The 15,017-nt window shown below is 38.6% G+C and overlaps 2 protein-coding genes across 2 annotated transcripts; one reads left to right on the top strand and one right to left on the bottom strand.

The window, feature by feature from the left end:
- The first annotated feature begins 3,742 nt into the window (after positions 1-3,742).
- LOC146161478 (uncharacterized) lies at positions 3,743-11,954 on the top strand. Its single transcript, XM_083383848.1, has 3 exons — positions 3,743-4,378; positions 7,227-7,446; positions 10,429-11,954. The coding sequence occupies exons 1-3, from the start codon at positions 3,905-3,907 to the stop codon at positions 10,956-10,958; spliced, it is 1,224 nt and encodes a 407-aa protein (XP_083239974.1). The 5' UTR covers positions 3,743-3,904; the 3' UTR covers positions 10,959-11,954.
- Positions 11,955-13,347: 1,393 nt separating this feature from the next.
- Positions 13,348-14,911, bottom strand: LOC146161477 (voltage-gated potassium channel subunit beta-2-like). Its single transcript, XM_083383849.1, has one exon. It carries the CDS (start codon positions 14,822-14,824, stop codon positions 13,835-13,837), a length of 990 nt encoding a protein of 329 aa, XP_083239975.1. The 5' UTR covers positions 14,825-14,911; the 3' UTR covers positions 13,348-13,834.
- Between the last annotated feature and the right edge of the window lie 106 nt (positions 14,912-15,017).

Genomic DNA, 15,017 nt, shown 5'->3' with positions numbered 1-15,017 from the left:
TTTGAGATTTATTGATATAACAAACACTTTGACACTTTGTTTACAGCAATTCGTTTTATTGTTATAGTTTTCATAGAATGTTAGCGTAATTAAGTACTGATATTAATTAAATATTTCGCGTTTGAAAAATCTGATAGGTTCCTCCATTCGTTGCAAGAAAGTAAGGTCTGACAGGTGAAAACGTTTTAGAACCGCTCGTTCAAAATATTCCAAATACTATTATCGTGTAGCGGCTTAGCTATCCAACTTTAAAAAAACAGTAATGTTGATCTTTTATTGATTAGTTAAACTTGATTTTTTTGGCTCCAAAGTAAAAAGGTCTGGTGCATATATGTTTACAAGCACCTTAATGTTAAAGGAGGAAAATAAATCTTAGTGTGAAGATCGAATCTGATAGGTTGAGGTAGATTGTGTGTTTTGCTCTATATACGCTGCACAATAGCGGTCTTTAACATTTTTTAACAACGAACAACTTAACTGCATTTAAGGCACTGTTTTTTGGTTTGTTTTTTGCTTGACCTGACTAAAGTAATTTACGCAAAATGACTTGTTTACAACACTGCCTAATCTAAAATAGAAGGTATCTCGTTGCCATGTTTTGGCTAACTTTCATATGATGTTCTAGTTCCAATAAACTATACCCTTCAGTACAAGAAACCTTTTTGCTCACTTCCACGTATGCCTTTGCTCAGCTAGATTTATCATTGATGTTGTACACTAACAATATTTCGTGAAGTCATTTTGGTGATTTTTCGTTTAACAGGAGTAGGATTTAAGCAGGGTTGGGTCCCTTATATTTGTTTGAGGGGGCACGGTAAAAACGTGATGCCATTAAGTAAGTCTCGTGCGCAAATATGCAACGGAAATCAAGCAGAATCATTAAAGGGCAAGGCGACAAAATTCTTAACCTTTTACGCAAATTACAGAGAAAGCCATCGCAGACCCACCAAATCTGTCGATCAATGATGCAAGCAGGACAGGCTAGAAAAACAACTAGCCTGTAGTGAGGTTTAGGCAAACTGTCATACGACGCACATCATGTTTATACTGATAAAATTTCTCAAACGGGCAAAGACATATTGAAAAGGCAACGAGTTTCGCATTTAATAAGTTAAGATAGGCAAGCAATAAAGCACACGAAAGTTGACACTGAACATCCTAAAAAACTGAAATACAACCTGAAACGTAAGAACCGCATAAAACTTAATATTGAGCCGCATGCGTCTCGCGAGCGACTGTTTAGCCACCCTTGAACTATGGGATACATTAAAAAACACATAAACATAAGTCAGTTTCCTTTAATGTTAAACTATGCTAACCCTACCTTACTTAAAAACTGCTTGAAATGAGCTATTGAATAAACATGAACCTATATTGCAAATAACAGTAATGAGAACGCTTTGGAAGACGTTGGTCAACTTGTTTTGCTGCCACGCAGAACTTTCTTTATAAAGCTCTATAATAATGTAGAAAAAAGCGTATGACACCTGCTAGTTCGCAAGGCGCGTTTTACGACGGGAAGAGGCTTCTATATATAATACGAACAGGCAAGGACGAAAAAGGAGAAAGCTTCATTAAGTTAGTAGATTGTTTCATCGGTCAGAAGTACAGAGTGACAGAAAACAGAAATTATAGACTTCATCCCAATTCAAGTTAAGTTTTAAGGCTATCGGCTTATCTGTAAAACCCTGTCGAACAAGACCGTTATGTTTAACCTAACACTGTTTCCGAACACTGTTGAATTTAGGCTATTCTTTATCATTTGTTGGAGACTATTGGAAATGGATCCACCACCTATAGGTTTGTTCTATATAGGTAGATTGGACCTGTCTACCTTGACATACAATATGACAGATGTTGTTTATTATTATTTGTGTCTTTAACGCTGACCAAAATGTAAATTGACTTGGGCCTAAATTCAAATGCTGCGAGTTGCAACAATTCATATTAAAGTATATCAGCGACATGTATGTCATCTTTGTTTTAAGTCTAATTTTGTCTCTCTCTCTCTTTCAAAAAAGTAATTTAAAAACTAAAAGAGTTGGGTAAACAAAGCATTTTCGTAAAATACAAACCACATTGACTTTTTACCGTAGAAATGTTTCCAACGTTATTGATTAACGCACCTGTTGATAGGGTTGCCAATTTTGTCAATGGAAAATAAAGGACAAAAAATAATATGCATATGTTTTATATATATATATATATATCCTTTTTAACAAAATATTTAAACATAACCATTATGGTTGCGTTACATAACTTAAAAGTAACAAAAACACGTATTTTCCTTTTCAACAATTTCAAAAATGGTAATTATGAGTTTATGACATGCATGAAATAACACAAATAAGAAATACATTATAGAATGTTCATTTTTTCGTAGTATATTTGTAACTATTATTTTTTTAAATTATATTTTTTCTGAGATTTTGCTGTCTTAAGTAGCACAGAATCTTGTTTTACGCTTTAGTAACGATTTCATTTGCTTCGGTAGCTAGTAAGGCATTTTCACATACATGATACATGCTCTTGATTTTTAATAGATATTCTAAATAATAACGTTTTTGAATGAAATCTAGTACAAAAGATCAAAATAAAGGACATTTGGCGTCCTTTATGAATGTCAAAAAGGACAAGGACAAAAAAGGAAAATAAAGGACTGTCCTTTGTAATAAAGGACGGTTGGCAACCCTACCTGTTGATTAGTTAATTGGTGAAATGTGTCTTGTTTAGTTTGTCAATATAGTATTTAAGTCTCAGTGATTGGTAATATCTTGTATTTGTGGACAACTTGAAATTTATATGCCCGTTTGCTTCCTTAAACACTACAAAGTAATAGGTCTACGTTTAATGTCAAACTGAAATAATGTCTTTCACGAATTGGCCCGTACAGCTTTGTGCGCCCAGCACGTTTAATAAAATCAGAGATCGTCAGAGTTAATCAGCATTTGCTTCTCTTGTGTAACTACATAGAACGACTGGAAGTGGACGTAGGCTGTGACAGCTTAAACTGGTACAGCAGCTATAGGTTCAGAAGGCTGTATACTAATATACACTGCTGATTTGTTATTATTGGTGGTATCAATATACGATATTGGCGAGTGTTTTACTACGTTTTACGTCTTTTACAATTTTCTTGATTTTAAATGTTATTTAATTGTTGAAATATTAAGCTAGCTTTAGTAAATTTAGACAGAATGGTTTAATACTTAATTGTTTGGTACAGTCGATGTCAATATATTTAGTTGTAAAGTGATCGTATCTTGGACCGATTTGCTTAAAATTAATTTGAGGAGGCAAGGCTATTTGAAAGTATTTTTTATCAACTTGTTTATGACACTAATACTATTTAAATGTGTTATTTTAGGCGTTATCAAACTTTTTCTCCGTGAAGGGCCGGATAACTGGACTGGCGATCACACCGACGGGATATAAATTGTCGAACTTTATTAACTTGCTTATTTATCGTTCAACAACGTGAAGTTTAATAACTATTGAGTAAGAACTGTAACAATTAGCGTCATGACATTCAGTTTAAAAGTTCATCAAAACTTGGTTAGTAGGGCCTTATTGCATCTGACAACTTTTCACATGTATTTTAACTTCATTCGTTATTTAGTGACACTGTGTTATTTGAAACTTTTACGTTTGTAAGACGTCAAAAAGGTCAATTTGTAAAATATTTTAATGTAGTCTGTTTGCCATATTCAAATTGTCTACTTACGTAGCCAGTAATAAACATGTTGTAGAACAGACTAAGCCTGTTACTTGTTTCGACAGGTGAAGCGTGTCCATAAACAATTAAGCATGGCGACATAACCCACGATACTGTAAAGCTGTACAACAGGAACCTACGATACCGCAAATCTGCACAACGGCAATCCAGATTAAAGCAAACAGTATTATGGATGCAAACGCAAATGGCCGTCGCGAAGAACGGGAGCACTTCTTTGCGGGCGAAATTAGGGCCGAGAGTTCGGCAGATTCTCCGACTTCATCTACGTCACAAACCAGGCTGCTGCGAGACTCGATCGCCTCGCTCCCAGAAGGGGGAAGTCCGCATCAGCAGACGACTGAGAGAGTGTACGAAGTAAAGTACAGGAGCGGTCGTGCCCCCAGCGCACGTCACACCCCTGTGGGCGGACACAGGCTGGATAGGGGCGAAGGCAGGAACTACGTCCGTCGGGCACCGTCGCCCATAGTCGGAGTCGGGCCTTCTGGTAGGAGGCCACACTCTGCCAACTCGCCGTTGCAGTTCGCCACGCGAACCAGCACCTCGCAGGAATACGTTAGCAACGAGGTGTTCCTGCCAGCCAGCAGTTCAAGCAGAATCGGCTACCGGGTTTCGGTCACCAGCATTCCAGGTGGGCTGCTAAGTGTGTGCTCGTATTTAGTAGCGTGATTAGTTAACTTAGAGGCTATTTTGGTGACGCCATATGGCTCTTAAAATGAGACAATTTTGTCCGCAGATAAGGCTAAGCTATCATTCTAGCATGATGTGAATAAAACTGCACGTGGCTATATGGCCACTTTCCAAACTATACTTTTTATTTTTTAATACGAGCTTTGCGTGAATCCTATTTGTCTATTGGTTGTTGTTAGTCCGTTTGAATCTCTTATTGTTCCAAACGTCATGTTGGTATCATGGCACTCTGTAATTAAAGTTTCGTAAACTTAACTAATGCACTTTTTCGCGCTTAATATGCTCTGTCTTTTAAATAAGAACAGAACAAACAGCCCTATTTAACTCATCATTTTGTTTCAGCATAAACTAGATGTTAAAACATGTTTATATGTCTCTTATCAAAGTACTACCAAAAGTATTCCGCTTTTATGGCTCCTTTAGGTAAAAGGTTCCCGACCCATGACTTATAGTAACCTTCACTGACAATTGTTGTACGAAACAACTTCGGTTGTACTATTATGGTTTTGTTGTGTGGTTAACGCTCGAAATTACAGCGGAAACTAAAACACTCATGCACAATATATGACTGTGTCAACAACGGCACACGTATCAATATTACCTCAAGAGCCTTTGCGGAGCCGTATAAAATCATTTAAACTATATAAAAAGAAAACCTTTCAGAACAATAAATTTGTAAAAAAGATATATAAAACTGTATGACTAGGTCATGTTCTTGTGAATATGAAACAGCATTTACAAATCTCCATCATAATGCGCATACTTCCTGTAATTAAATTTCAATTGGTTGCAACAAGGTATACTCGTTGTTGATTGCAGAAAGAAACCACATGCTTTTGTTTTTATAAATTAATTGGTTTTGTTTAATATAGTCCGTATAGAAATGTATAATTAAAGAGGTGTGATTATGCTGTCATTTAAACCAAGCAGCATCCATTCTTATTAATATTATTATTCAACGCCACATATCTGACATAAAGTAATAGGCGAACCGCTTATTTAAAAGGAATAGTGTAAGACAATAAGTAAGTTTGGTTTGAACTTTTTTTAACTTTGGTTTGAAATTTTTTTTTTAACTTTATGTTTTTGGGTGTTTAATTTGTTTTGATCGTTTGAAAGCAATTGGACTGGGTTAGTAGCACTGCAAATTTGAGTTGAAAGTAATTTACTGTTTTTATGTGTTTTATAGGACGAAAAATCCATAATTTTTTTTTCATAAATACAAAAATAACGGTTATATTTGGAATTTGGGGCTGTCGTTGAGAAATTACAGCATGTTTAAATTATATAGAGCAGTGCTCCTTATACCAGTTTTGCCAATTTGTTTATTCTGCGCGTCTAGCCTATTGCCAAAGAAGGTTATGCACGGATACATTCGGCCAAGGGGTCTAATATACATCAAGGAAAAAGTGATTCGTTAGAATAATCTTTTTAGGACGATATTTTGTTTCAAATTGCCGTTATATTACCCTAGACTCGTTATAGATAAGGATGGTATTAATAAAGGCTGGAATTCAATGAAAGCTAGCTCCTTTTATTGACAAAATGGAAAGTTATAATTACAAGAGAGCGCGAGCAATTGGCGACGACCCAGATGGGTTAGTTTGGCATTTATTTTTGACCAGCAGAGCTGCGCCTCATTTACATTGTAAGCGCTCGGCTGCAGATATCGAAAGCATAACTGCTCTTGTTTCTGTGGATAAATACTTTTGTAGTGCAAGTTTTAAAAAGCACTTGCGTTTGGTCTCCAGCAGTTAAGTAAAATATGGAATTTTAAAGAATAAGAAATGTCATGTTTCTCGATGATGGCTTTTTATATCGTACATAAATAAAAATTGGTTGACTTTGAATAAAAATCTCAGTAGGCCTAGCTATTGTTAGTACTTTTTGGTGAAAGAATTGTCTTGTTTGATTTGGTACCTTGCACTGATCTGGTAAATCTCTTTAGTGGCGTACGATTTAATTCGGTAAACTTACAGTCTGTTTGTAAGAGTCGTTTTGTTGTGACGTAATTGTTTTTAGTAGCGTTATGCTATGACGTGTTTCCGTTGAAAAGTCAAACCGGTTGGAACTAAAAGGATTAACATGTTACTAAGCCCTTTAAAAAAAGACAAACACGAATAGTTTTATAAGATTTAAGAGTTTATCCAATAACGGATCCCACTAAACCAGTGCATTAGTAACAGATAATTTTATTTTTATAGAAAAAGGTTTTGAAACAAAACATAACGAAAAAACAAGTTTATGGTGGTGTACACATGAGATTAGGGACAGGGATTCCCAACCAGGGGCACATGAACCCACAATTGGCCGTAAAATGGTTACAGGGGTCTGCGAGCTTTCTGAAAATTTACATACTGAACTCGCTGCTTATCTCTTGGCCGTAGCTTTTAATGCGAATTAACGAATGATCCTGGTTGGCGGTGCAATGGAAGTTTGGAATCAGAGTAAGTCAAGAAAATGTGGTGTTCTACAAAATATTTGCAATTAGAGGCCCTAAGGGATTTTGACGATAAAAATTCATAGCTTATAAAACACTCAACATTCATAACTCTCTTGACAATTTTTACGCGTGCCGTGAAAACATTGATTTAGTTTGTTCGAAGACTTATCTGCCTAATATTCATGCGTATAGAGATCCAATCCTACACACAAAAGAAAATTTCGACCAGAACCACTTTCTTTCATCTTTTATCCCAATCTTTGATTTTTCTGTAGCCCTTTTTCATAGCTTATAAAACACTAATCATTCAACTCTTTCTCTCTCTCTTCAGATGCGCACCGGATGGTTTCGAGGAGCGAGAGCCGTCATTCGCGCACATCTTCCTCCGGGAGTGTGTCCTTTCTCTCCCGGACTTCCTCCTCCGTGAGCGAGATGCACAACATCCCTCTGCGCGAGAGCAACCTCGCCGAGGAGGCGCTCAACGCTCCACGCATCAGCGGAAGCCAGTCGCGAGCCTCCGGGAGGCAGAGCATCGGGCAGGAGTGGACGCGACATCATTGGGATAAAATCAAGGACCTCGGTAATTGTGTGGTTTTAGTGTTAATTTGCCTTTAGGCTAGAAGTAATGCTTTCAAGCAGTGGAGTCCAGAAACTCCCATAAATAGATTACAAGAGTGCGCAAACTCTGGAAATTGACAGAAAAACAAATTCTGGAAATTGACAGAAAACAGCTTCAGAAAAATGTTTAAATTAGCTATTGTTGTAGGACGCTATTTCGTATGAGTTATACCCACAATTCGTTAGATTCGTCACTGGCTGTCGTTATGTATTCTTTCCAAAAAACGAACAATAACTATAAAAAGATCTTAAATGTCGTTCTTTCAGTTACGTTACATGATTGATTCTAAGTAATATGAAAAACAGCTTTAAATTTTAACATCAAAACGATTAATTATACAGACAATAGACTAAAATACTTAGAGGCCTGCTTTGAATTTGCTTTGTGAAAAACTTTGTTCAACTCACAGCAGCTAAATGCGAATATATCTTTGAACGAATTATTTATGTGCATAAATTTCGAATTCATTCAACTTTTGTTATTTTTCTTTGGTATACTTGACTTTTTGACTTTACCCCACTTAAGTTAAAAAGCAGTGGCTTCATAAAACACAAACTAGGTGTGTAACATGAAGACTTGTTTATGCTTATAAAAAATGAAAATAATGCTTTTTGATCGCTAATGCATCGATTACGTGTCGTACAGATATAGCATATTAAAATATGTTAGCAATAAAAGATTCAGCGAAATACGTTGGTTAATTGACAAGTCAGCAATGACCTTGTGATCATTACCAGTTAAAGTTGCGTGTAGAGCTGACGCACTTAAATCATTTCGAACAAACCGACATGAAACGTCGCTTAATCATTTTAGCAGCAGACAAAATCGGAAAAAAAACGAATTAGCGTCTTGCAAATCAAGGTATATTTGTTCTTTTGAGCGAAATGTACTTTATAAGCGAAATAAACCTGAAATAAAATCCTCTCGTAAGCACCAAGATTTTCGTTAGTTTAGTGCTTGTTCAATGTCGGACAATACGCTATGACCCTATGATAATAATGACTAAAAATTTACAGCATTATTGGTCATTGGCCGAGTTTTATCATCATAACGTAATTATAAGTTAGTTACACACAAACAACGCCCCAGACGCTGATATTTTAAGATGGGACCACAAACCCCAATTTTGTTTGGAACTTCCAAATATAAATACGCTGTTAAAAATATCCTGAAACTGACGTATGCAAATCATGCGATTTATCAGGGAGTTTATTCATGAATTTCGTGATAGGTATGTAAGGCTAAGTGGGGCTCCACGAAAAGCTGTCATGTCATAACATGATAAGATAAAATAAATATTAGCCTACATTTTTTTAGGGTAGAGTTACAACCTTTTCATTCAGTCTTTATAAGTATGTTCACTTCTATTAACTATTGGTCGAGAAATGAAAACCAAAACTTTATTTTGGTAATTAAGTAATGTCACATGAATATCTCGGTAAATAAAAAATGCTGGTAAAATATACAATTGTTTACTTAAACTAATTCTAATAACAGAGACTTCGATTACGGATACGAAAGCGACAGTAAACAAATGAGTTAATACCGGGCCGAATTTGAACGAATTGAAAAACCATAACTTTTTTCAACGCCCACCTGGTTGAAAAATGGTGGTTAGTGTATCAGTAACTTCTATCAACCAACCAATGAAAATTTACAATTTTAATCTTGATAACAAAATACATCGAAGATTTTTCTTCTTCGCATAAGTTAATATGTTTCAGATAAAATCGTGTATTATTTTAAAATCATGTGAACCTTCTAAACTACATGTTCAGCTCGAGATGAAACTAAACGTAATATCCTGTAACATAACATGATGTGCGAAATGCGTAAATTACATTGGATGAACCTATAGAACGCGGTTTATAACTCAGGATAGAATGGTGCTGAACACGACAAGTACTTGAGAATTATCGATGTAAATCAAAAATATGGCGTACTTTAATAAACGTTAAACCTGGAAGTGTAAATTCTTTAGATTCCCCCTGCCCAAAAGATGGTTAACAAGTAATTTTGCAGTCACTAAGCATTTTTTCAATATAAGTCTGTATCTTTAGAAATGCCTCGTATAGCCTACACCGTATTTTTATATAATATAAGAAAGCCATCCTTGCCTATAATGTTCAAGGCACGAAAGATCTAAGAAAAACTCCGTAAAAATAAATCTTTTACGATATGCAAAAATTAGCGTAGTTCTCGCTCCTTTTTAAACGCTTTGCTATATATGCTATCTTATGTAACCATGTGAGTAAAAAAATAGTAATAGAAAAGTATAAAATCAGCCAATTTTTAAAATATTTAGGGTCTTTCATTTTACAAAAAAATTAAGAGCCTTCTGCGCCAAAAGCTACCGGTTACTGCATTATCCTTACTTAATTTTCAAGTTAAAGTCCAGTCACAAAATAATGAAAGCCGTGACGAAAATGCTGCTATTTCAATAAAAATCAATAGGCCAAAAAGTGCAAAAAATCAGCATATATAGTTTCCTCTTTTTTAAACGCTTTGCTATATATGCCATCTCATGTCACCATGTGAGTATAAAAAAGATATTAAAAAAGTATAAACTCCCCAAATTTAAGTATTCAGGGTCTTCAATTGTACAAAAAATTTAAGTGCGTTTTGTGTCAAATGCTACTGGTAACTATATAATCCATGCCTATATTGTTGAAGTCAAAGACTAGTCATGAGTAACGAAAGTCCTAACGGAATGCTGCTGTTTCAATAAAATTAAATAGGCCAGGATGTGCAAAAAATCAGCATAATTCCTGATGTTTTAAACGTTTTGCTATAATGCCATCTCATGTCGTCAAATTTATAAAATATTTAGGGTCTTTCATTTTAATTAAGAGTGTTCTTAGCCCAAATGCTACTGGTAACTTTATCTTCTTGAAGCGTTAAAATGCACCAAGTCACCCATAATGTATTTATTGCCTCCCACAGAGCAAGAGTCGGAGCGCGCGCGACGCTGCTCCAAGCTTTCCAGCGGTTTCGCGCCGCTCATGGTCTTCGGCGGCCTCGTCTTCGTCTGCATCGGCATCAGCGCCAGCACCAACACAGGCAAGGACCAGGCTCGCCTCAAGAAGCTAAGTGCGGCGCCTATGGCAATGGGCATTTTCATGCTGGCTCTCGGCTTCTTCCTCATTGCTTCGTGGTTCGGATGCCGCGCCAGGGCCAGACAACTCGACCGCAAGCTTCTACACGGCTCGCGACGCAACTCGCTTGAAGGCGGAGTCGGCGGTGTCGCTGTAGAGGAAAACCTGGTCGACGCCGTGCTGGCAAAGCTGTACAGCCAGGTGGGCAGCATTGTGACGGCGCGCGGCAACCGCCCGGAGACGCCAACCCTACCCGGTGTGACTCTGGACGGCGTGATCGCGCACAAGGAGGCAAACACTAACGCGTCGTCGTCCAACGACGGCGGTTCGGCCCCGGGAAATGCAGAGACCGCTGTTTTGCGAGAGACGAGCCTCTAGCGTGGATTGCTGTTCTTGTCTTTTGCGTTTCCGCAGAACCTTTACATGCCGTTTTAGTCTGGTCGAAACGGTAAGCTGTACACTCAACAACTGCCGTTTTTTTGGCGTGCATAACGGTGTCATATGCTAAGCGTTGAGTGGCGCTTGGGCCACGTGAAACGTGTGAAAGAAGAGAATTGGACCGCATGTAGCCGAGAGTTGCGCCCTTCCAACTTTAAATAGCCAGCAAAATAACGCCTAATCTGAAACATTGTCCTGCAAACGTTTTCCTTACATTGCAAAACATTATATACGCCCGCTGCAAATGCCTGTAGTATGGGCAAAAACTTGTGATTTTGTCTAAAATGAAACTGCTTTTTTAGTTTTATATATTTTCCTGGCTAGGGGCCCGGCCCTAGTGACTCCACACTCTATTGTCGTTTGCGAACTGATCCATTTTGTAAAATGCTATAGGTATTGATAACCATTGTGCATACCGCGGAAAAAACTCAAAGGCCAGACCAGGCAAGGTGAAAAACAGTGAACCACCGCCGTCCACTGATATTAACAACAAAGTATCTCGCTAAAGCCGGATATGAACTAAAGGTATGACAGCCAGTCATATTGGTTTGTCATTTTCGCTCGAAAGAGCTGACGACAACGAATAACATCCGCTTCGTGAAAAGCCTAAACAAATACTAGTCAGCGCTTACCTTATTACTAAAAGTCAATTGGCCCAGATAAAACACTGATGTGTTTATGTGGTTCCTTCAAAATTCGTTATCTATTCTCACTTCATGTCATACTAAAAACTGAAGCCAAATGTTTTAAAGTGTGCTGCGGTAGGCTGTTCACTGGCCTACTGGTTATGACTGACTTTGCACCAAGGCTACGGAATAACTATATAGACGCACAAGAGTTGCAATCGTTTACTGGTTTATTGTGTACTGCCTTATTGTTGTTTTTAAGTTACTTTTAAACTCCCCAGGGACATATATTTCGCAAATAAAAACATATATACTGTGAAAACTTGGGTGCTCTGTTATAAGCTCATAACAGGATAAGCATATTACCTCATATTTTAAAATACGACAGTACAGAGCTTACATAAATCGGTAGTCGGTATAACACAAATTCGCATAAAGACCTAAATGCATGCCAAGTTAAAGCGGTGACTGTAGCTTTATAAAACCCTTTCAAAAGAGCAATTAATAAACTACTTTTTCCGTTACAGTCGGTTGCAGCGTAGCTTGGAACGCAGCAGCTTTACAAATTACAAAGCTCTTACAAAACAACAATCGAGGGCGTATACTCAACTGGTTTTATTTAGAGAAAGGTGTGTGATGCAATACCAAAGATATAGGCAAGTTTAAATAATTGCTTGAACACACATTTAGCCCAATCGCCAGACATGCCGCAGTGTTCGAAATGACCTTTGCGCTTTGAAGAAACCGAAATGTTTAAGCCTGCGATTAACGTGATAAATGTATGGCAAATGGGTAAAGACCAAATGGTAAGGGGGTTGTATGACGACGCTCATCAACCATATTATAACAGTAAGGTGGAAGCTATTACTGGACTAAAGTGTTCAAAAGGATTGATTTTATTAGTTGTGTCTGCGCCTCGTGAAGTTTACACAGGGCAAGATAACCCGCACAAATAGTCCATCGAAACGTACAGTTACTACAGGCGACTAAACACGCCTGATGCGTCTCGGCCGCTGTGGTAGCGAGTCATTGGTGATGGGGGTGCGGTCGCTGATTGAGGCGATCTCCATACCGCCGAGATCCAGACCTCGCAGTGCGGACCTGCGTCCGGGGCCAATGCCTCGGATCACGACCCTCACGTGCTTGTGACAGCCCTTGAGAAGGCTGCGCTCGGCTGCCGTGCGGCCCACAGTCTCGCCCGCGAGCTCGCTTTTTTTCTGCGCCTTCTGGAAGCCGACGCTGCGACAGGAGATAAGGCAGTAGGTGGTATCGCGCGTTGTCACAGCCACTTGGGTGTTGTTCCAGCCCGCGCGCACGTAGACGACCGGCAGCTTGTCGTAGGTGAGCCCGTCAAAGTTGAGGTGCCTGCGGCGCTGAAAAATCGGCGTCGGCTGCGCAAAGGGTCCCGTCTTCGGTGTTGATTCCTCCATAGGGATTGGCGCGAAGTTTTGGCTACGCACGCGAATGTAGGCCGGGTCGTCGGTTACTTTGAACAGCGGCTTCGCCCCTGCTTGATTACTGAGGAATGCCTTTCTTGCACAACCGACGTTCACTACAGCAGAGGCTGTGGATGCGCGCTTTAAACAGCCCGCCATGGCTCCGATGCACACACGCACGGCCATGTGGAAACCGTGCTTCTGCTGGGTTTCTTATATTTAAACCTCAACCACAGTCTACATACATAAGATTTGTTATTCATTGAGCAGAAAAGTAACAAATATGGAATAAAAAGTACAGTGTAGCTTGGAAAGCATAGTACAGTGAGCTAATATAAAACTATATATATATATATATAATATATGAAATTTTTAATTGAATTCCCTGAAAAACAGTTTTAAATAAATCACATGGAATTTTTAACTGATAAATACATAACTACACAACCTTTAATTAAAATCGAACTTTTTTTAAACTCAATTAGTTTTGTCCTGAATACTTTGCAGCCACTTGGGTCTGGTTAGTCTTCCAAAATGTATTACTTGGGTATAATGCTCTTGATGTCTGCCACTAATTATGAATGACACTACAAAAGTGTTTGAACCTCACTACAAAAGTGTTTGAACCTTGTTCTTTATACAAGGGCATGTATGGTAAAAGTTTATAGAAATATAAAAGCATTTAAAAATGGGCATTTTGAAAAATATGACATGCAGTTACAATACATTAAGACACATTCATTCCCATTTTAAGTCATTCTACATTGCTTGATGGGGAGTTTCCTAATATCGAATCGATTTCATTTAACACGGAGGGATCCACAAGTTTTGGAAGACACTGCAGCGACTTGAGATTTTCGTAAAGTTGCTCAGTAGAAGAAGCACCAATTATAACACCACTGTTTATGTCATAGCGAAGGCACCAGGCAATCGCTAACTGGGCAACAGTACACCCCAGCCTGTCGGCAACAATCTCAATTTCCTTGAGTTTTGCCTGTTGTCTTCTCCCATCTTCGGAAAGGATCTTTTCCTTTAGCCAGCCAAAACCTTTGAGCTCTGCTCTCGAGTAGGCAGGAATTCCCTGGGAGTATTTTCCAGTGATTGTTCCGCAGGCGAGTGGTGACCATGACAACGATCCGATCCCGAGTTTTTCATGAAGAGGCGGAAACAGGCTCTCAACCATTTCCCTTTCAAAGAGGTTGTACTCGGTTTGTTCTACGACCGGGGCGATGAGGTTCAATTGTTTTGCTACAGAACACGCCTCCATGATCTCCATCGGACTCCACCTGGATGTTCCCCAGTACATTGCCTTGCCCTCGTTGATGAGCTGTGTAAATGCACGCACAGTTTCCTCCATAGGAGTCCGTGGATCTGATTTGTTGGCAAACACAACATCGACATAGGTGAGCTGCAGTCTCTGCAATGACAGGTTCAGCCCTTCGATAATGTGCTTTCTGGACAGTCCCTGTTCAGTTTCCGCTTTCCCACCCCAGAATAACTTTGTCGATATGACCAAACTCGAACGACGCCACTTCTTCTTTTTTAAGATGTTCCCAAGCAGTATCTCGGCCCGCCCTCCGGCGTAAACCTCCGCGGTGTCAAAGAAGTTGACGCCGTTTTCGTACGCGATTGTGACCAGTTCTTCGGCCACCTCGTCGCTAATTTGGTTCGCGAAAGTCGCCCACGTTCCCAGGCCAATGCAAGATACGCGAAGGCCTGAGCTGCCTAGATTTCTGTATATCATGTTACGCCAAAATGACTAAAATAGAAAACGTTTATCTAAATTTAGCCTAAATTTGCCTTTAACCGTGTGTTAAGTTTACTAGAAAGTTTTTCCAAAACCAGCACCTGAACTGTTTGAAACGCTTGAGTAATTATGTGCAAAACTGTTTTTCATGATAAAACGGGGCGATCAACACAAATAGACCTTAGTAGCT

This window comes from Ascidiella aspersa, chromosome 3 (assembly GCF_963924565.1).
Source record: "Ascidiella aspersa chromosome 3, kaAscAspe10.2, whole genome shotgun sequence".
Taxonomy (NCBI): domain Eukaryota; kingdom Metazoa; phylum Chordata; class Ascidiacea; order Phlebobranchia; family Ascidiidae; genus Ascidiella; species Ascidiella aspersa.
The sequence above is the reverse complement of the archived record's forward strand: the minus strand, read 5'-3'. Positions and strand labels throughout refer to the sequence as shown.